Source organism: Notolepis coatsorum, assembly GCF_963971535.1.
Source record: "Notolepis coatsorum genome assembly, chromosome: 19".
Lineage (NCBI taxonomy): Eukaryota > Metazoa > Chordata > Actinopteri > Aulopiformes > Paralepididae > Notolepis > Notolepis coatsorum.
This window is the reverse complement of record NC_140183.1, coordinates 6,768,164-6,789,231: the sequence shown is the minus strand read 5'-3', so window position 1 is coordinate 6,789,231 and position 21,068 is coordinate 6,768,164. Positions and strand designations below refer to the sequence as shown.

Genomic DNA, 21,068 nt, shown 5'->3' with positions numbered 1-21,068 from the left:
GCATCCCGATAGAAGATGCAGCACATACCTGCTCGCAGGTAGATCGGTCTACATGTAACGTATGTGCATCAGGGATGTATATGCACAATGTATAGTAATGTTTTTTTTTTTTTTTAAGTGCTTTTTTAATTTCCATGTCAGTTGTTAATGTGTTTGTATGAGTCTTTTGTATGTTTTGTATGTTGTTACAAAAAAGAAAAAGACACATCTTGGATGTTGCATATTATGCTGTGGAAAGATGTCTTGTGAATATTGGAAAGATTTGTGCAAAAATATAAAAAAAAATAAAATAAACACATTCATATCTGGCCTTGCGCGGATCTCACAGCTGTGCCCGCACAGTGCAATACTCCAATTCAGCCATTCGGTGGGTGGCGCTGCTGAGCGGCCCTCACAGCGCGGCCGTCAGAGCGCCGCTGGCTCTGCAGCTGCATACTATTGCCACACACACACACTCCGATGGCGGTGATAGGAACATCTGATTACCCCAAGACTCGTAACATAAAGGCCTTACCTCACATCTGATGTCATGCAAAAAGATTAATCCAATTCCTGATCGCCATTCCAAATATTGATCGTGTTTATTGATTCAACGTTGTATCCAAAAACACATAATCCACGCTGCTCTGAGTGGTTGGCCGCGAAAGTGTTAAGTAACATCTGACCGGTTTCCCCTCCAGAAGCTAGGCATGTACACCAGGGGTCAGACCCTGAGGTCCATGAGGACTGACGAAGAGAGCGGAGACCCTCAGGAGAAGGAGACCCCAGGTGAGATGTGTTCTTCATGTGCCCCAGGGCGGTTCAGTCAGTATGTTCTTCCTGTGCCCCAGGGCGGTTCAGTCAGTATGTTCTTCCTGTGACCCAGGACAGTTCAGTCAGTATGTTCTTCCTGTGCCCCCAGGACAATTCAGTCAGTATGTTCTTCATGTGCCCCAGGGCGGTTCAGTCAGTATGTTCTTCCTGTGACCCAGGACAGTTCAGTCAGTATGTTCTTCCTGTGCCCCCAGGACAATTCAGTCAGTATGTTCTTCCTGTGCCCCAGGACACTTCAGTCAGTATGTTCTTCCTGTGACCCAGGACAGTTCAGTCAGTATGTTCTTCCTGTGCCCCCAGGACAATTCAGTCAGTATGTTCTTCCTGTGCCCCAGGACACTTCAGTCAGTATGTTCTTCCTGTGACCCAGGACAGTTCAGTCAGTATGTTCTTCCTGTGCCCCCAGGACAATTCAGTCAGTATGTTCTTCCTGTGCCCCAGGACAGTTCAGTCAGTATGTTCTTCATGTGCCCCAGTACAGTTCAGTCAGTATTTAAAGCTAGTAATCAGGGTAGAGAACACTGTAAAATCCGCCCTTGCCAAAATGTACGAAACAAAAAAGAATCAAATAAAAACAAGGCTTCAGTCACGTAGACTAGAGTCCCAACATGGCTCCTTCAGTCACGTAGTTTGCTAGGTTGGCTTGTGGGGACGCTGAGATGGTATCTCTCACTTCCTGTACTGACTGTTTCCACTGTACTGACTGTTTCCACTGTACTGACTGTACTGACTGTTTCCACTGTACTGACTGTTCCCACTGTACTGACTGTACTGACTGTTTCCACTGTACTGACTGTTTCCACTGTACTGACTACTGACTGTTTCCACTGTACTGACTGTACTGACTGTTTCCACTGTACTGACTGTACTGACTGTTTCCACTGTACTGACTGTTTCCACTGTACTGACTGTTCCCACTGTACTGACTGTTCCCACTGTACTGACTGTTCCCACTGTACTGACTGTTTCCACTGTACTGACTGTTTCCACTGTACTGACTGTTTCCACTGTACTGACTGTACTGACTGTTTCCACTGTACTGACTGTACTGACTGTTTCCACTGTACTGACTGTTTCCACTGTACTGACTGTTTCCACTGTACTGACTGTTCCCACTGTACTGACTGTTTCCACTGTACTGACTGTTTCCACTGTACTGACTGTTTCCACTGTACTGACTGTTCCCACTGTACTGACTGTTTCCACTGTACTGACTGTGTTTCCACTGTACTGACTGTACTGACTGTTCCCACTGTACTGACTGTTTCCACTGTACTGACTGTACTGACTGTTCCCACTGTACTGACTGTTTCCACTGTACTGACTGTTTCCACTGTACTGACTGTTTCCACTGTACTGACTGTTTCCACTGTACTGACTGTGTTCCCACTGTACTGACTGTACTGACTGTTTCCACTGTACTGACTGTTCCCACTGTACTGACTGTTTCCACTGTACTGACTGTTTCCACTGTACTGACTGTTTCCACTGTACTGACTGTTTCCACTGTACTGACTGTTTCCACTGTACTGACTGTTTCCACTGTACTGACTGTGTTCCCACTGTACTGACTGTTCCCACTGTACTGACTGTTTCCACTGTACTGACTGTTCCCACTGTACTGACTGTACTGACTGTGTTCTGGCAGGCGGGGATGAAGGAGATGTTGATGAAGATGAAGATCAAGGCCCGGCAGTGGGAGGTGACGATGGAGATGATGGTAACGATGATGATGAGGAGGAGGAAGAAGATGATGATGAAGATGGGGAGGATGAGGGGGAAGATAACCAAAAGCGCTACGACTTCCGACAGAGGAAGGCTGTGGTTCGCTACCAGGCTCCTCAGGAAGGTACGTGTCGCTTAACCTTTAACCATAACCCTCAGGAAGGTACAGGTCGCTTAACCTTTAACCCTAACCCCCAGGAAGGTACGGGTCGCTTAACCTTTAACCCTAACCCTCAGGAAGGTACAGGTCGCTTAACCTTTAACCCTAACCCTCAGGAAGGTACGGGTCGCTTAACCTTTAACCCTAACCCTCAGGAAGGTACAGGTCGCTTAACCTTTAACCCTAACCCTCAGGAAGGTACGGGTCGCTTAACCTTTAACCCTAACCCTCAGGAAGGTACAGGTCGTTTTGCTTTTTCTTTTTGTAAACATGAAAGTAACTTTTAAAAGTGTAATAAGCTTGACAAACGATGCAGCATCAAATATTAATCAAAACGTGAGCACATCGCGAGAGCAGGCGTGTGCGTGTAAAGAGCAGGCGTGTGCATGTAAAGAGCAGGCGTGTGCATGTAAAGGGCACGTGTGTGCATGTAAAGAGCATGTAAAGATCAGGGCCCTCATTTATCAATGTTGCGTACTCGCAGATATGTGCGTAACCCGTGCGTACGATCATTTCTAAGCAAAGTGTGTGACTTAGCAATTTGAACGTGTGCTTGACTTTGTGCGTATATTTACGCACAGCTCCGACCGTGCGTACCTGGCGCCCGGTGGTAGAATATTATTATTGCAACGTGGAAATAAGCTTCCGTGCATTACTTCCAACACTGGCGCGTGTTCTGTATGACCCGTAATTCATTATAAAATAGCGACAGTAGTGTAATTATAACGTGCTCTCGCGCGAACAAGAGGTTGGCCTGCTTGTTTGGCACGTGGGTGCACCCACCTCCAAACGCGATTAAATATTGTTTCAAATAAAAAGCGAAATACTATTATTTTGTGTGTCATGTTTCCAAATAAGATTGGGCACAACGAAATGCTTTCTACTTGAATTTGTTGGTTAGAATAGATGACCTCCGTTGAAACTTCACTGAGACTAAAAGTCTATTTGTGAGCTCCCACACAGACGTGATAATAATAATAATAGCTTCATTTTATATAGCGCCTTTCAAGAGACCCAAGGTTTCTCTCTCAGTTCTGTGGGTTTCTCTCTCCGTTCTGTGGGTCTCTCTCTCTCAGTTCTGTGGGTTTCTCTCTCTCAGTTCTGTGGGTTTCTCTCTCAGTTCTGTGGGTTTCTCTCAGTACTGTGGGTTTCTCTCTCAGTTCTGTGGTTTTCTCTCTCAGTTCTGTAGGTTTCTCTCTCAGTTCTGTGGGTCTCTCTCAGTTCTGTGGGTTTCTCTCTCTCAGTTCTGTGGGTTTCTCTCTCAGTTCTGTGGGTTTCTCTCTCAGTTCTGTAGGTTTCTCTCAGTTCTGTGGGTTTCTCTCAGTTCTGTGGGTTTCTCTCAGTTCTGTGGGTTTCTCTCAGTTCTGTAGGTTTCTCTCTCAGTTCTGTGGGTTTCTCTCTCAGTTCTGTGGGTTTCTCTCTCAGTTCTGTAGGTTTCTCTCTCAGTTCTGTGGGTCTCTCTCAGTTCTGTGGGTCTCTCTCAGTTCTGTGGGTCTCTCTCAGTTCTGTGGGTCTCTCTCAGTTCTGTGGGTCTCTCTCTCTCTCAGTTCTGTGGGTCTCTCTCAGTTCTGTGGGTCTCTCTCTCAGTTCTGTGGGTTTCTCTCTCTCAGTTCTGTGGGTTTCTCTCTCTCAGTTCTGTGGGTTTCTCTCTCTCAGTTCTGTGGGTTTCTCTCTCAGTTCTGTAGGTTTCTCTCTCTCAGTTCTGTGGGTTTCTCTCTCTCAGTTCTGTGGGTTTCTCTCAGTACTGTAGGGATGGGTATCGTTAGGATTTTATCGATACTACTACTCTTATCGATGCTGCTTAACGGTTCGGTACTTTATCGATACTCTTATCGGTTCTTTTTTATTCATTATTTTGCAAGAAAAAAAGAAAATTTATTAAGAACAGAATCGACATTGCTTTATTATTCTTTTATATAACTATATTACTGCACATGGCTACTTTTTGATCAATTAATACAAGCAGTCAGATAAATAAACTATTTTGGGACATTCTATTTTATTTAGAAAGTTCTTAAATCAGAATGTCCCACCCAATACCCAGCTGTTAAAAAACGGTTCAATACTCCATTTTATTAGTAGAGATTATCTTTCTCTCTCGCAGTACTGTGGGTTTCTCGCCTCTCTCGTGACTCACTGTGCTTCATGTAAATGAGGTTTGATGGGCGTCTTGACTTCCTGAACAGAACCCCGGGAGACCAGGAAGCGCAGCATGTTCTTCGAGGGCCACGCGTCTCCGACCAGGAGGAGGTTCCCCTTCAGCTCCACGGCCCCCAGGAGCCCCTACAACGTCAGGAGAACAAACCGGTTAGTATACTGTACTGTACCAGGGCTTGGAATTAACTTTTTTACTTGGTAGCACTGGTGTTGATATGTTATGATTCTACTGGGAAATTCACAGATACCGTTCATATCAGGATGAGCATTTGAAGGCATATCAATATTTTAATATTGTATAAAAAAAAACGTTGGTTAATGGTTAACAACCGAACTAACCACCTCATAATGTAGTCTGAAGGGCTTCTGTGATCCTTGCCTTCACAAAACAACAACCATCATAATTGTGACAGTTTTTTTTCATTTTATTATTAGTCAAATAAATAAGGAAACCAAATCCAATTGGTTAGATTTATTGAATATAGAAAGAAAAAAAACACTGAAAACCTGTAGGCTGAATCAGTGCAGTCGACACGACAAAATCAACTGTCGTCAAATATCAACGTCATTTGGAATAACTGAGGTAGGGGTGAGTTAGAATATTCGAATAGTTGATGCCAGTCTCCACATTCGATATATAAAATACTTTTTTTTTTTTTTTTTTTAATTGAAGCAAACTATTCTTATTTAATTCCTTTTTATATTTAGAGGCAGCCTAATTTTCATAGCCTAATTGATCTAAAAGATGCACATGCTACTATTTCTGTTTGTTTATTAAAGCCGGTTGATAGGCCAATGCAATGCTGCTATTATAGGATACGATGTTGAATGGTGTCATTTTGATTTATTGTCTGTCAGCTGAGCCGATCAACGTTCTGAAGGATTATCTGAAGTGCCTATTTATGTGCAATACCCATTGATTTTAATGATCCATTCTATTAATAAGACTAACTGAATTGAACTGAAACTGAACATTTTAACTGAATTTAAACTGAAACAGAAAATAACAATATATTTTTAATATAATAGAATGGGGTCTTAACACATTCAGTGCCATTCACTGATGTACACGTTTCTGACGCCCGACCGTTGAGTGCCAATCACGTGTTAACACGTTTCGATTTTAATACCCTATTGAATCTCGGGGAGCTGTGTGTTGCCTGAAAAATGCATACTGGGAATCCGAAGGTGCAGTACCGGCCGCATCCTACCAGGCGGCGTTATCGAGCACCATTTCTAACATTGTATCCTGGGCTGGGCTGTAGGATGGCCCCAGGTATCGGGTTTTATTTTTCCTTCTCGGGCGAAGTGAATGGTTCTGCCGGTTACATTGAAGCCTGTCAACTATGCCCATTCCATATGTTATGGTCGATTATGCCGTCGAGCAAATGGACATTGGATCTACCAGATGGCGATCAAACAATTGGAATATTATTTTTGGATTACTCCCGGCCACAGGTAAGGGCGATTTGACGTCAATTCTAGCTTGATCCGGCAATGCCTTTACACCGATCGGGCTGATAACCGTTTTTAGTGTTCAATGCGAATGCCGTTACTGACTATCAAATAATCAGAAACGACCCCCCCCCCCCCCCCCCCCCCCTTTCATGCATTCCTGATGGAACATAATGGCTATATTGTAGATTTGAATCCGGAACAATAGCGGGTTCAGGCAAGAAACGCTAGCGTCTACAATGCATCGACGTGTAGGGCTATAACTCAGCATTTCATAGTATTGTATCCATAGCTATAATATGGAACATAGTTATAGCTCTACAAACAAGGTGACGGACTACATTGGCTTAATGGGTGGCATGAGGCTATGCTATTCCCGGAAGAGGCGTGGCACAGAATGTGTTAAGAACAGTACACTATTCGAAAATGATTTTCGTCAGTCATGCACATCCCTAAACCGAGCCCACCATCCCCCCCCCCCCCCCCCCTAGTTCATATATCCAACTGATCATGGTATGAGTCCCATAATCCACTACTAACCTGTATCAATATATTGGTGCATCTCTACCTTGCCCTCCTGTCTCTCGCATGTTTCAACCAAGCATTCCTTTTTTCTCTTCTCTTTGATTCTCTTTCATTCTGCATCTTCAGGAGTAGTTCTGAGAGGTAAGACGACATCACACTACATCACATCTCTGGGTGGGTGGGTTCTGTTGGTTCTGTTGTATCCGGGTCCTTACTGGTGCTGCTGTCTGTCTTAACCCTTTCACTGCGACGATACACAGAAGGTTAACCCTTTCACTGTCGCACAACAGCCGGTTAACCCTTTCACTACCACACAACAGCATGTTAACCCTTTCACTGCCACACTACCGACGGTTAACCCTTTCACTGCCACATGACAGCAGGTTAACCGTCGGTGGTGTGATAGTAAAGGGTTAACCTTCTGTAGTGTGGCAGTGAAAGGGTTAACGGGTCCTTACTGGTAGGGATGCACCCATCTGGCTTTTTCAGTCCCGATACCTGTGCTTTGGGTATCGGCCGATACCGAGTACCGATCCGATACCATTATCTGAAATTAATTTTTTTTTTTTTTTTTTTTTTTTATCTAACCCTAACTAACCTTACTCTCATGCGCTTGTCCTAATATACTAACCTACACTGTAGCACTCAACACTTTGATGAACATTGTTTGTTACTCAGCTGATAGAGTTGTGCCCTTCCTGATGACATGTCGTACAGAATTTACAGTAAGTCACTTTGGATAAAAGAGTCGGCTAAAGGACTAAATGTAATGTAAATACCCATTGTTCAATTAATAAACTGTATGCCTCACAGTGTGGAAGAGACTGGGATCATTCTTTTGTGCAAGGCAACATCAGGCTTGACTTAAAACATTACTTTCCTAACTTAGTGAAACTAAATGTAACAAATTAACACATAGATATAAATGTACTGAATTGTTATTTCTTAGTATATTATAAAAAAAATCTGATTTTTAACGTTTTCTTTTTTATTACCGATACCCGATCCAGCTATTTTAGTGATATCGGGGCCGATATCCGATATCAATATCGGATCGGTGCATCCCTACTTACTAGGGATGGGTACCTTTCACATTTGAACCGATACGGTACCTGTGAATCGATACCGGTACCCAACGGTACCTTTTTTCGGTACTTATGTCTCAAAAAATTATATTTACCTACCTCAGTCGTGAAAAAAAGAATCCAAACTTCAAATAACTACAATTTCGACCGTTTTCGGCTTGCCATTGCTCCGACTGCTTTGTTGTTGAATCAAGTCAAATCCTATGTAAGCGTATATTGTGCGTGTGAACGTTGACATGAAAAGAAAAAAGTTATTTATTTAAATTTTTTTTTGGTATCTCACTTGAATCGATACTCGGTAGTACCGACGTGTTTCTGTTCGGTACCTCAAAAGTACCGAATTCGGTACCCATCCCTACTACTTACTGGTGCTGGCTGTCTTAACGGGCACCGTAGCGTTTCAGATGCATGACTGACTAGGCGCAGAATACAGTCAACACTGTCTGCATGTAGGATCTGCAGCTGGAGAGCAGGTGTTCTTGTAGGATCTGCAGCTGGATACAGAAAATTGCAATTAATTCTGAATCTGGTCTCTAATCTAAATTATATGCGTTTTCTTCCCCCAAGAGACTGAATGTCTTTATGTTTATTGACTGCTTTGTGTCTTTCCTTATGGAGTTGTGTGTTTCTCCTCCTGTTTATTGTTCCTTGACGGAGACGGGCTGCTTTCACAGATGCAGATTAAGCCTAGTCTTAGACCAAAGGACATTTCACAGACGCAGATTAAGCCTAGTCTTAGACCAAAGGACATTTCACAGATGCAGATTAAGCCTAGTCTTAGACCAAAGGATGTTTCACAGATGCAGATTAAGCCTAGTCTTAGACCAAAGGATGTTTCACAGACGCAGATTAAGCCTGGTCTTAGACCAAAGGACATTTCACAGACGCAGATTAAGCCTAGTCTTAGACCAAAGGACGTTTCACAGACGCAGATTAAGCCTAGTCTTAGACCAAAGGACGTTTCACAGACGCAGATTAAGCCTAGTCTTAGACCAAAGGACGTTTCACAGACGCAGATTAAGCCTAGTCTTAGACCAAAGGACGTTTCACAGACGCAGATTAAGTCTAGTCTTAGACCAAAGGACGTTTCACAGATGCAGATTAAGCCTAGTCTTAGACCAAAGGACGTTTCACAGACGCAGATTAAGCCTAGTCTTAGACCAAAGGATGTTTCCCCAATGGAGATCCTCTCTGAAAGTGACTTTGTAATCCAGGACCAGGCTTAATCCACATCCATGCAGCCTGGGCCGAGACGTTGTCCCTGTGTCCTCTTCCTGTGTTTTCTCTCCGTGCGTTCCTTGGAGAATGAGGTTGAGGTTGTCACACAAGTGCCTTTCTCTCCCCCCTTCCCTTTCAGGAGGAGACACGCCATCCACAGCAGTGACTCCACCTCCTCATCCTCCTCCTCCTCCTCCTCTTCCTCCTCTGATGAGGAGAAGTTCCAGAGGAGGAGGGGCAAGAACAGGACTAGATCTGTGAACAGGTGAGTCTGGTCATCAACACCTGGTTCAGAGAGCAGACAGACTGTGCTATATTGCATTACCGTTACCATGTATCACCATGGATATGAAGCATTATCATTATGTCCCGGCCAGGGTTAGGGTCAGTCATGTCCGGTGAAACTGGCAGCCTGCTTGATCCCCGTCTTGAGAGAGATGGATGGAGGGAGAGAGAGAGTCCTCTTTCTGTTTGTTTCAGTACAGAGCTGTGGCTCGGCACTGTCCGTGGTGCTGAACTGGACAGAGTGGCTCTGCACTGTCCATGGTGCTGAACTGGACAGAGTGGCTCGACACTCCATGGTGCTGAACTGGACAGAGTGGCTCGATACTGTCCATGGTGCTGAACTGGACAGAGTGGCTCGATACTGTCCATGGTGCTGAACTGGACAGAGTGGCTCGATACTGTCCATGGTGCTGAACTGGACAGAGTGGCTTGACACTCCGTGGTGCTGAACTGGACAGAGTGGCTCGATACTGTCCATGGTGCTGAACTGGACAGAGTGGCTCGATACTGTCCATGGTGCTGAACTGGACAGAGTGGCTCGATACTGTCCATGGTGCTGAACTGGACAGAGTGGCTCGATACTGTCCATGGTGCTGAACTGGACAGAGTGGCTCGACTACTGTCCATGGTGCTGAACTGGACAGAGTGGCTCGGCTACTGTCCATGGTGCTGAACTGGACAGAGTGGCTCGACACTCTGTGGTGCTGAACTGGACAGATTGGCTCGACACTGTCTGTGGTGCTGAACTGGACAGAGTGGCTCGGATACTGTCCATGGTGCTGAACTGGACAGAGAGTGGCTCGGATACTGTCCATGGTGCTGAACTGGACAGAGTGGCTCGATACTGTCCATGGTGCTGAACTGGACAGAGTGGCTCGATACTGTCCATGGTGCTGAACTGGACAGAGTGGCTCGACACTGTCCGTGGTGCTGAACTGGACAGCCAGTGGCAAGGCAACTGAAACGTTTAATTTCCCTCTCATTGACTTATACAAAAACAAAGACTGAAAACGGATATATATATATCTTCAACTCGTGAAATGAATACTCGAGTATCCCAAATAATAATCGAAATGAAATGTGCGTATAAATGCACAGACGCCTGCTAGGGAATCCGCTAACTCACTCAATTCCCTTTATAATAATAATAATAATAGATACTATTTCCCCTCCTTTTGCTTTGCTTCTCCAGATGTCTGCCGATGAACCTGGTGAAAGAGGACCTGCAGGGGATCCACAAGGACCGCATGAAGATCGGAGCCAGTCTGGCTGACGTGGACCCCATGCTGATAGACAAGACGGTATGTGGAGTAAGGCTGTCTCCCCGAAGCCTGCTTTTGGGATTCGAACTTCGTCAGGGTTTTTTGAACGGACGTTCGAACCTTAGTTTTTAATAAAAACCAAAAAATGCAAATTTTTTCTAAATATATATTTTCTTTAAATTCTTTTTTTTATGAATATCCTCAAACTAAATCCTCAATTTGAATAAAGTGAGTAATCTGATTAAATTCGTTTTTTTTTCTTTTTATTAAATCAACTTTCTTTAATGAATATAACTCATCAGTTTTTAATACTATAATATTAGTGTAGCCTAATCTTTATCTGCAACTGTGAAAAAAAAACCATTGGTTTAAACGGAATGAATAGACTCATAAAAAAATATATTTTCCATTTATTTAAATAAAAAATTCTAATGTTGAATTCGAATGCCAACGTAACGAACGAAGATCCGAACGTTTGGGCTCAGCTCTAATGTGGAGTGGATGGATGGCTAGATGGTAGGGACCGTGTGTACAGACCCACTGGTACAGAGGATGGAGGGCTAGATGGTAGGGACCGTGTGTACAGACCCACTGACAGACAGGTAGACTCATGGTCAGACAGACGGGTAGACTCATGGTCAGACAGACAGGTAGACTCATGGTCGGACAGACAGGTAGACTCATGGTCAGACAGACGGGTAGACATGGTCAGACAGACAGGTAGACTCATGGTCAGACAGACGGGTAGACATGGTCAGACAGACAGGTAGACTCATGGTCAGACAGACAGGTAGACTCATGGTCGGACAGACAGGTAGACTCATGGTCGGACAGACAGGTAGACTCATGGTCAGACAGACAGGTAGACTCATGGTCAGACAGACAGGTAGACTCATGGTCGGACAGACAGGTAGACATGGTCGGACAGACAGGTAGACTCATGGTCAGACAGACAGGTAGACTCATGGTCGGACAGACAGGTAGACTCATGGTCGGACAGACAGGTAGACTCATGGTCAGACAGACAGGTAGACTCATGGTCAGACAGACAGGTAGACTCATGGTCGGACAGACAGGTAGACTCATGGTCGGACAGACAGGTAGACTCATGGTCGGACAGACAGGTAGACTCATGGTCGGACAGACAGGTAGACTCATGGTCGGACAGACAGGTAGACTCATGGTCGGACAGACAGGTAGACTCATGGTCGGACAGACGGGTAGACTCATGGTCGGACAGACGGGTAGACTCATGGTCGGACAGACGGGTAGACTCATGGTCAGACAGACAGGTAGACTCATGGTCAGACAGACAGGTAGACATGGTCAGACAGACAGGTAGACTCATGGTCAGACAGACAGACTTTGGCGCACGCCTCACATATCGGCATGTAACTCGAGAACCGCTGAACGGATTCTGTCACCTGGAGGGGCAATCGACAGGCAACAAATAGGGCTTTAATTCCATCTATATATTGTATTAAAAGAAATGCACACCCGAGCCGCTAGAGGTCGGCAAAGAATCGTCCACATGTGGGCCCTTGGATGTTAAGAGGTTAATGCATTATACAGGATATCGCTGTTTTTATCCCCCTACTATAGACAATGTGAACATAATACTGCTGTACACTAATAGTGTGTGTGTGTGTGTGTGTGTGTGTGTGTGTGCAGGTGCGCTTCGAGAGCGTGGGGGGGCTGAGCAGACACATCTCGGCCCTGAAGGAGATGGTGGTGTTTCCGCTCCTCTACCCAGAGGTCTTCGAGAGGTTCAAGATACAACCACCCAGGTGTGTGACCCCTGACCCTAACCCTAACCCACGTACCAGGCTTTAACCACCCAGGTGTGTGACCCCTGACCCTAACCCTAACCCACGTACCAGGCTTTAACCACCCAGGTGTGTGACCCCTGACCCACGTACCAGGCTTTAACCACCCAGGTGTGTGACCCCTGACCCTAACTAACCCACGTACCAGGCTTTAACCACCCAGGTGTGTGACCTTTAACCCTAACCCACGTACCAGGCTTTAACCACCCAGGTGTGTGACCCCTGACCCTAACTAACCGTACCAGGCTTTAACCACCCAGGTGTGTGACCCCTGACCCTAACTAACCCACGTACCAGGCTTTGAAATGCTCTACAGTTTAATTAGTGTAGTGAAACTGTACTCTTCAGTAAAAATGTCCTTCCATCTTTGCAAATATCTTTTGGATGGATGATTTATAAAAGGCTGGTGTTTTTGGAATCTTTTGTGTGCGTTGTTAATTTTAACTACATCTTGGGAGAAAAGACAAAGCACTTCATTTCTGATCTATGTAGTTTGTGTCATCTTTTCTGTTTATTTTGTACGTTGAGATTTTATATGTAGCATCAAGTAAACCATGTGGGATGGTTATGACATGGAAGTAAAAAGATATTGTAAACGGGGATAAATCATAATGGGTATACCTCTATAATTGAAAATGTGTGTCTTTCTCTCTCTATCTCGCTCTCTCTCGCTCTCTATATAGGGGCTGTCTGTTCTATGGCCCACCAGGTACTGGTAAAACGCTGGTGGCCAGGGCTCTGGCTAACGAGTGCAGCGATGGAGAGAGGAAGGTGTCCTTCTTCATGAGGAAAGGGGCCGACTGTCTCAGCAAGTGGGTGGGGGAGTCTGAGCGACAGCTTAGGCTGCTGTTTGACCAGGTAGATTTTTGATTTGATTGAAGTTTATTTCAAATATGCAACATGACAATATGCAACATGACAAACAAACATCAAGTACATATATAGCCATAAGCCGTTCAAATAATAAATGTATATAAAAAAAAATAAAAAAATAACAAAGAACAAACAAAAAAGTAAAACTACATTTTTTTTTGTCATTTACATATTTGAAAAGGAGTGGGAAGAAGCATACACTTATTTAATCCCACCCATATTTACTCATCAGAACATACTGTATTTTATTTACTAATTCATACATTACTAGATATTGAACAAGATGGAACAAGAGAGGATGTTTGACCAGGTAGATGGAACAAGAGAGGATGTTTGACCAGGTAGATGGAACAAGAGAGGCTGTTTGACCAGGTAGATGGAACAAGAGAGGATGTTTGACCAGGTAGATGGAACAAGAGAGGATGTTTGACCAGGTAGATGGAACAAGAGAGGCTGTTTGACCAGGTAGATGGAACAAGACGGGCTGTTTGACCAGGTAGATGGAACAAGAGAGGCTGTTTGACCAGGTAGATGGAACAAGAGAGGATGGTTGACCAGGTAGATGGAACAAGACGGGCTGTTTGACCAGGTAGATGGAACAAGAGAGGATGTTTGACCAGGTAGATGGAACAAGAGAGGCTGTTTGACCAGGTAGATGGAACAAGAGAGGCTGTTTGACCAGGTAGATGGAACAAGAGAGGCTGTTTGACCAGGTAGATGGAACAAGAGAGGCTGTTTGACCAGGTAGATGGAACAAGAGAGGCTGTTTGACCAGGTAGATGGAACAAGAGAGGCTGTTTGACCAGGTAGATGGAACAAGAGAGGCTGTTTGACCAGGTAGATGGAACAAGAGAGGCTGTTTGACCAGGTAGATGGAACAAGACGGGCTGTTTGACCAGGTAGATGGAACAAGAGAGGATGTTTGACCAGGTAGATGGAACAAGAGAGGCTGTTTGACCAGGTAGATGGAACAAGGGAGGATGTTTGACCAGGTAGATGGAACAAGAGAGGATGTTTGACCAGGTAGATGGAACAAGAGAGGCTGTTTGATCAGGTAGATGGAACAAGAGAGGCTGTTTGACCAGGTAGATGGAACAAGACAGGCTGTTTGACCAGGTAGATGGAACAAGAGAGGATGTTTGACCAGGTAGATGGAACAAGAGAGGCTGTTTGGTATCAGCCCTGTATCCTGTTCCAGTATTGGGGTCTATGCAGCCCAACACACAACGCAACACAAGTGTCATATATATTTAGTTATCGTTCCTCTCAGGCGTACCAGATCATATATATTTAGTTATCATTCCTCTCAGGCGTACCAGATCATATATATTTAGTTATCGTTCCTCTCAGGCCTACCAGATCATATATATTTAGTTATCGTTCCTCTCAGGCGTACCAGATCATATATATTTAGTTATCGTTCCTCTCAGGCGTACCAGATCATATATATTTAGTTATCGTTCCTCTCAGGCGTACCAGATCATATATATTTAGTTATCGTTCCTCTCAGGCGTACCAGATCATATATATTTAGTTATCATTCCTCTCAGGCGTACCAGATCATATATATTTAGTTATCGTTCCTCTCAGGCGTACCAGATCATATATATTTTGTTATCATTCCTCTCAGGCGTACCAGATCATATATATTTAGTTATCGTTCCTCTCAGGCCTATCAGATCATATATATTTAGTTATCGTTCCTCTCAGGCATACCAGATCATATATATTTAGGTATCGTTCCTCTCAGGCGTACCAGATCATATATATTTAGGTATCGTTCCTCTCAGGCGTACCAGATCATATATATTTAGTTATCGTTCCTCTCAGGCGTACCAGATCATATATATTTTGTTATCATTCCTCTCAGGCGTACCAGATGCGTCCTGCCATCATTTTCTTTGATGAAATCGACGGTTTGGCTCCGGTCAGGTCTAGCAGACAGGACCAGATCCACAGGTGAGTCTTCTTAGCATATTTTGCATCTTAACGTCTAGTTTCATTACTTGTTTCTGGGTCAGCTAGCTGATATCCATTGCCAACTAACAGACTAACTGATGGGCCAAGATATATCTCCCTCTCTCTCTCTCTCTCATCATAATAATTGTCTTTGATGTATTAGGGACAGAGAGGAGGTAGTGATTACACTTACTATGCTACAATAATATTAATATCCTCCTCCTGCAGCTCCATAGTGTCCACCCTCCTGGCCTTGATGGACGGTCTGGACAGCCGGGGGGAGGTGGTGGTGATCGGAGCCACTAACAGGCTGGACTCCATCGACCCGGCGCTCAGACGACCAGGACGCTTCGACCGGGAGTTCCTCTTCGGCCTGCCGGACAGAGAGGTCAGTTCCTCTCTGTTGGACTCAAACTTATATAAAGTCTGCAGAAACCAGAGAAGTTGGACTCAAACGTATATAAAGTCTGCAGAAACCAGAGAAGTTGGACTCAAACTTACATAAAGTCTGCAGAAACCACAGAAGTTGGACTCAAACTTACATAAAGTCTGCAGTTTCTCCATAGATAAATTATTTTGTGCACCCACAGAATAATTATTTGTATATGTATGTATATATATATATGTTTTATCTTTTTAATTAAAAAAGTTCTGAAACAGAAAATGTACACAGAACATACCTCTGGGTGTTCTCAGTGTCATCTTTACCATCTTTCATAATTCAGAAATGTCCCTTTTTTTTTTCTTTTTTTTTTTTAATAAATAAGGCATTCATTATTTATTAATAATTTGAAAAGACTTGAGAATGAAATGGCTAATTGTCTTATTATTCTCTGCGTCTCTCCAGGCCAGGAGGGATATTCTGCAGATCCACACCCGGCAGTGGACCCCTCGGCCCTGCGACGCCTTCCTGGAGGAGCTGGCCGACAAGTGTGTCGGTACGTCAGCGCCTCCTCCCTAGTCCATTGTTTGTTCTCAGAACGACTTAAACCTTAAGCAGGCCTGAAAACCAACTATCTATTTCAAAAGGCCTTTGATTGCTAGCTTTTTTTCTTGTGATTTTCTTTTTTCTTGTGATGTTGTCTTTAATTGTCTGTTTATACTATGTTTTTAACTGTTCTATTTTTATTCTGTATATTATTAACACTTTGATCGCCATGGTTAAATTCATAATTTACCATCCCTAGCCAGCTCTATTTGTCTATGGAGAAGTTCCCCTTCTTTGCAGGGCTATAACTTTTTAAATTGTATTGCTAAATTGACATTATTATGGCCCATTCAATGTCCTATATCTATTGTTCAGGGTGTAGCAACGTTATACTTTTTCATTCACATATTCATACTAAAATACGGTCTAAAGTATAAGTATGTTTTTATCGTTTTCTGCAGCTTTCTCCAGAACTTGATTTATAGCCCTAAATGCATTATATTGATGATCAAATACAGTTTGATAGCGATCGGTGCCAGATAAAAAATTTCAACTGCACGTAGTTCTAGAAGTTACTACGTATGATCTGATGTTGACCGGATGGGCGGGGGGTCGTTTATAATTCCGTGGGCAACGTTATATCATTCATCTAGTGTGGGTGATATGATCATTAGAGCAGTTAGTATAGAGGACATTAGAAAATAACGCTGAAACTCACCGTAGCTTCCTCACGCCGCTGGCAGATGAGCGTGGAACAGAATTTTTTCTATTATGGGATGGAGAAATACCCGATCCATTTTCACGTTGTATAATAGTATATACTAGGGGTGTAACAGTACACAAAATCCACGGTTCGGTACGTACCTCGGTTTTTAAGTCACGGTTCGGTATTTTTTCGGTACAGGGGGGGGGGGGGCGATACCAGTGCATGCATTAATTTTTTTTTTTTTATTATATAAATTATACTTTTTTTTTTATATATATATATTAGTGCTGTCAAACGATTAAAATATTTAACTCGATTAATCGCACGATTGTCCATAGTTAACTCGCGATTAATCGCAAATTAATCACATTTTTTTTTCATTTTTTTTTATACCTTAAACAGATCTTTTTCAAGTTCCAAGTTTTAATACTCTTATCAACATGCGAGTCAACAAATGCTTGCTTTGTGCAGCCATTTAACACAAAAGGATGACCCTCATGCATTGCAAATTTGCATCAAATTCAAAACAGAGTGATGCACAAAATAACTTAAAAGAAAATAATAATTTAAAACAATGAATAAAGTGTGCATGAAATAATAGGGGAAAGAAAACGTTAGGAACTTGTTACATTCACACACACACAAGGGCTGATTAATCACACACCCCCCTCTCTCCCTCACACACACACTCTCCCAGCTCTTTTTCTCTTTTGCCCCTTCCTCATCTCTCTCACCCCCCTCTCTCTCTATATCTCACACACACACACACACACACACACACACACACACACACACACACACACACACACACACACACACACTTCAGAAACAAACATAGTATCAATGAGAGCATCAATAATATATAAGCAAAGGAAACAATATAAGCACCGGAGTGAAGTCTAGTTAAAAAAAAAAAAAAAAAAAAAAATTTTAGTTAATCTTGAGTTAAAAAAATTAGTGGCATTAATAGAATCGGGAGTTAACGCGATATTAACGCGATATATTTGACAGCCTTAATATATATATATATATATATATATATATATACAGCTACTGTTTTATATATACTGTTTTTTAGTAATAACTAGAGAGTAATGGTATTTATTCAACAACAGGTGATTGATTAATGATACTGTATTATGGGGCTGCAGCACTGCAGATATACCCTACTCCAATGATCCACTCACTTTGCACTCGCTACCCAGTGGCTCTGCAGATATACCCTACTCAGTCTACAGGCTCCGGTGAAGTAGCACAGAGGATCTGTTGTGATTTTTGCACAATAAATATTCAACATTCTCTTTTGAGACTCCGCCTCAGACTCTTATCATTTGGCACTAAAAGCTAAACATTGTCACCGATATGGCTGTCCGCAACATGTCATTAATTGTGTGCGAGAGGTCGATCAGTCACCACGTTAGCGTGAGCTAAGTTAGCATGAGCTAACGTTAGATGGAAACAAGACAATATAACGTTACTGGTGAAAAAGTGATTTACCTTGGAATACTCCTGTGCCAACTTGCTGTACTTTGCTTGCAGGTCTGCAGCCATTATTGCTGGATTATGAATAGCCCCAACTTTAGTCATGGTAACATTAAAGCTAAAACTAGCTTTTCGGTTAGCTCTTCAGCTAATGCTAATAACACCAGCAAGCGAACCCATCAGAGCTCCCCGTCAACAGCGCTCTGTCGGGAGGATGGCATTTAAGAAAGTATCTGCTGTTAAAATGACAAACAGCATTGACACTTTAATTCACGGTCGGTTAAACACACGTTTGTTTTATAATGCTCACAGCAGACCGCAGTGTTGTTGATAAATTACGTGGGGCCGGGGGGATTTAAGTTCCGCAAAAAAAGGTTGACCATACCGTTGCAATCGTACGGTGCACAGCCCGTACTGTACCGGAGGACCACATTGACGCGGTACAGTACGTATCCGCGTACCGTTACACCCCTAGTATATACATCCAAATCATGTTGTTTATCGAGTTATTGGCAACGGATCGCTATGTATTGTGTCGAGCTCGAGTCCCGGGACCTATAGCGAGTGATCGGACCGAATTGAAATGAGCACCAGCTTCTACATCCTGTTTCTCCCCTGGGCGATCCCCCGATCGGCCACCAGATGGCGCTCTTGAACCGTTAGAGAGTTGAGTGGAGCTCAGCAGTATATCTCAGGTCCCCGGGGGAGAAATATGATTTTGATCACAGATTTTTGAAATATTGATATCAAAGACGTGTTACGGCGTCTTCGGCAGAATGAGCATGGCGGGGAAAGACGAGCTTCGGCGTCTCCGGCGATTAAAGTGTTAATAATTATAATTTTTTTTTTTTACCGTTTTAACCCTGTAGCACTTTGGGATCCTAGTGAACGAAAAGTGCAATACAAATACAATTTATTATTTATTGTTGTTGGTCGATCTTTTTGCTTTTTCTCCCTGCCGAATGAGATATTTGGGTTCATCCTCTGGCAAGCATTAGATTTAAAGAGGTCCATCTGCATGATTGCATAATTATACAAAACGCAGATTTTTCTGATTTGTTGATGAAATCAACGAATTGATGAGTTGACAATTCCTATGACTATTAGTCGACTAAAAGTTTCTTTACTGGAGGACGTGTGTGTATCAGAATCAGTAAGGTCTTTATTGCAGTTTACACATAGATTTCTTGCGTGCCTCCCTTTTCTATCCCTGACCGACTCTCTGTCTCCTAGGTTACTGACGCACTCTCCGTCTCCTAGGTTACTGCGGGGCAGACATCAAGGCTGTGTTCTGTCTCCTAGGTTACTGACGGACTCTCTGTCTCCTAGGTTACTGCGGGGCAGACATCAAGGCTGTGTGTTCTGTCTCCTAGGTTACTGACGCACTCTCTGTCTCCTAGGTTACTGCGGGGCAGACATCAAGGCTGTGTGTTCTGTCTCCTAGGTTACTGACGCACTCTCTGTCTCCTAGGTTACTGCGGGGCAGACATCAAGGCTGTGTGTTCTGTCTCCTAGGTTACTGACGGACTGTCTCCTAGGTTACTGCGGGGCAGACATCAAGGCCGTGTGTTCTGTCTCCTAGGTTACTGATGGACTCTCTCTGTCTCCTAGGTTACTGCGGGGCAGACATCAATGCCGTGTGTTTTGTCTCCTAGGTTACTGATGGACTCTCTCTCTGTCTCCTAGGTTACTGCGGGGCAGACATCAAGGCCGTGTGTTTTGTCTCCTAGGTTACTGATGGACTCTCTCTGTCTCCTAGGTTACTGTGGGGCAGACATCAAGGCTGTGTGTTTTGTCTCCTAGGTTACTGACGGACTCTCTCTCTGTCTCCTAGGTTACTGCGGTGCAGACATCAAGGCCGTGTGTTCTGAGGCGGCTCTGTGCGCTCTGCGTCGCCGCTACCCGCAGATCTACTCCTCCTCACAGAAACTGGTCCTCGATGTCGAATCCATCACCATTGGCAACCGAGACTTCATGTCCGCCATGACCAAGATGGTGCCCGCCTCCCAGAGGTAAAGACCCATCTCATTACTGGATTCTGACATTCAAGAAATCCAGTGTAACCTCTTAAGCCCGACGGGTCCGGTACTGGACCCAAGTCATAAATCCATCTCTACAGACTGTATGAATTAATGTTGCGTTTTTATTTTTTCAAATTTAGCCAAGAGTAAAGACCCTAACCCTGTCAAAACAGCAGTCATAGTGTATATTTTCAGCAATACGTTTGTTTACCAATAGGTTAAAGTGTTATTTCCATCAGCATGTGACTTGTCCCACCAGAGGCGAGAATATATTAGACCACTGCTACTCGCAATTTAAGGACTGGTATAAATCACATTTTGTTTGTAGTCCTATGAGGACAGGAGACCCAGAGCTTTCGAATGGCGTTGGAATTTCGAAAAACGACATTACCCAGCTCAAACCAGCTCCTGTCAATCATATGACTTGTGGATTTTATTTTTATCTTAATTTTCGGGATTATCTACCACAAACCAGAACGTTATTGGCATAAATTAGAATGCAGTTTGTTTATCTACCTTTCTGTGAACGTTTAGCAAAAATCTGCATTGCAATCTGATGAAAAATGGCGGAGCAATTTCCATTATAAA

At 43.6% G+C, this 21,068-nt stretch overlaps 1 protein-coding gene across 2 annotated transcripts in view; it reads left to right on the top strand.

The window, feature by feature from the left end:
* atad2 (ATPase family AAA domain containing 2) overlaps positions 1–21,068 on the top strand; it is a 67,618-nt gene that overhangs the window by 13,118 nt on the left and 33,432 nt on the right. Inside the window, exons 6-17 of one of the 2 annotated variants that reach the window (XM_084336064.1) lie at positions 681–768; positions 2,462–2,662; positions 4,885–5,005; positions 6,962–6,976; positions 9,278–9,403; positions 10,616–10,724; positions 12,357–12,472; positions 13,195–13,369; positions 15,255–15,343; positions 15,572–15,731; positions 16,191–16,281; positions 20,294–20,471. In XM_084336064.1, coding sequence (XP_084192190.1) covers positions 681–768; positions 2,462–2,662; positions 4,885–5,005; positions 6,962–6,976; positions 9,278–9,403; positions 10,616–10,724; positions 12,357–12,472; positions 13,195–13,369; positions 15,255–15,343; positions 15,572–15,731; positions 16,191–16,281; positions 20,294–20,471 — 1,469 coding nt within the window. The remainder of the gene's footprint in view (positions 1–680; positions 769–2,461; positions 2,663–4,884; positions 5,006–6,961; positions 6,977–9,277; positions 9,404–10,615; positions 10,725–12,356; positions 12,473–13,194; positions 13,370–15,254; positions 15,344–15,571; positions 15,732–16,190; positions 16,282–20,293; positions 20,472–21,068) is intronic. The other variant, XM_084336065.1, reaches the window with a different exon arrangement.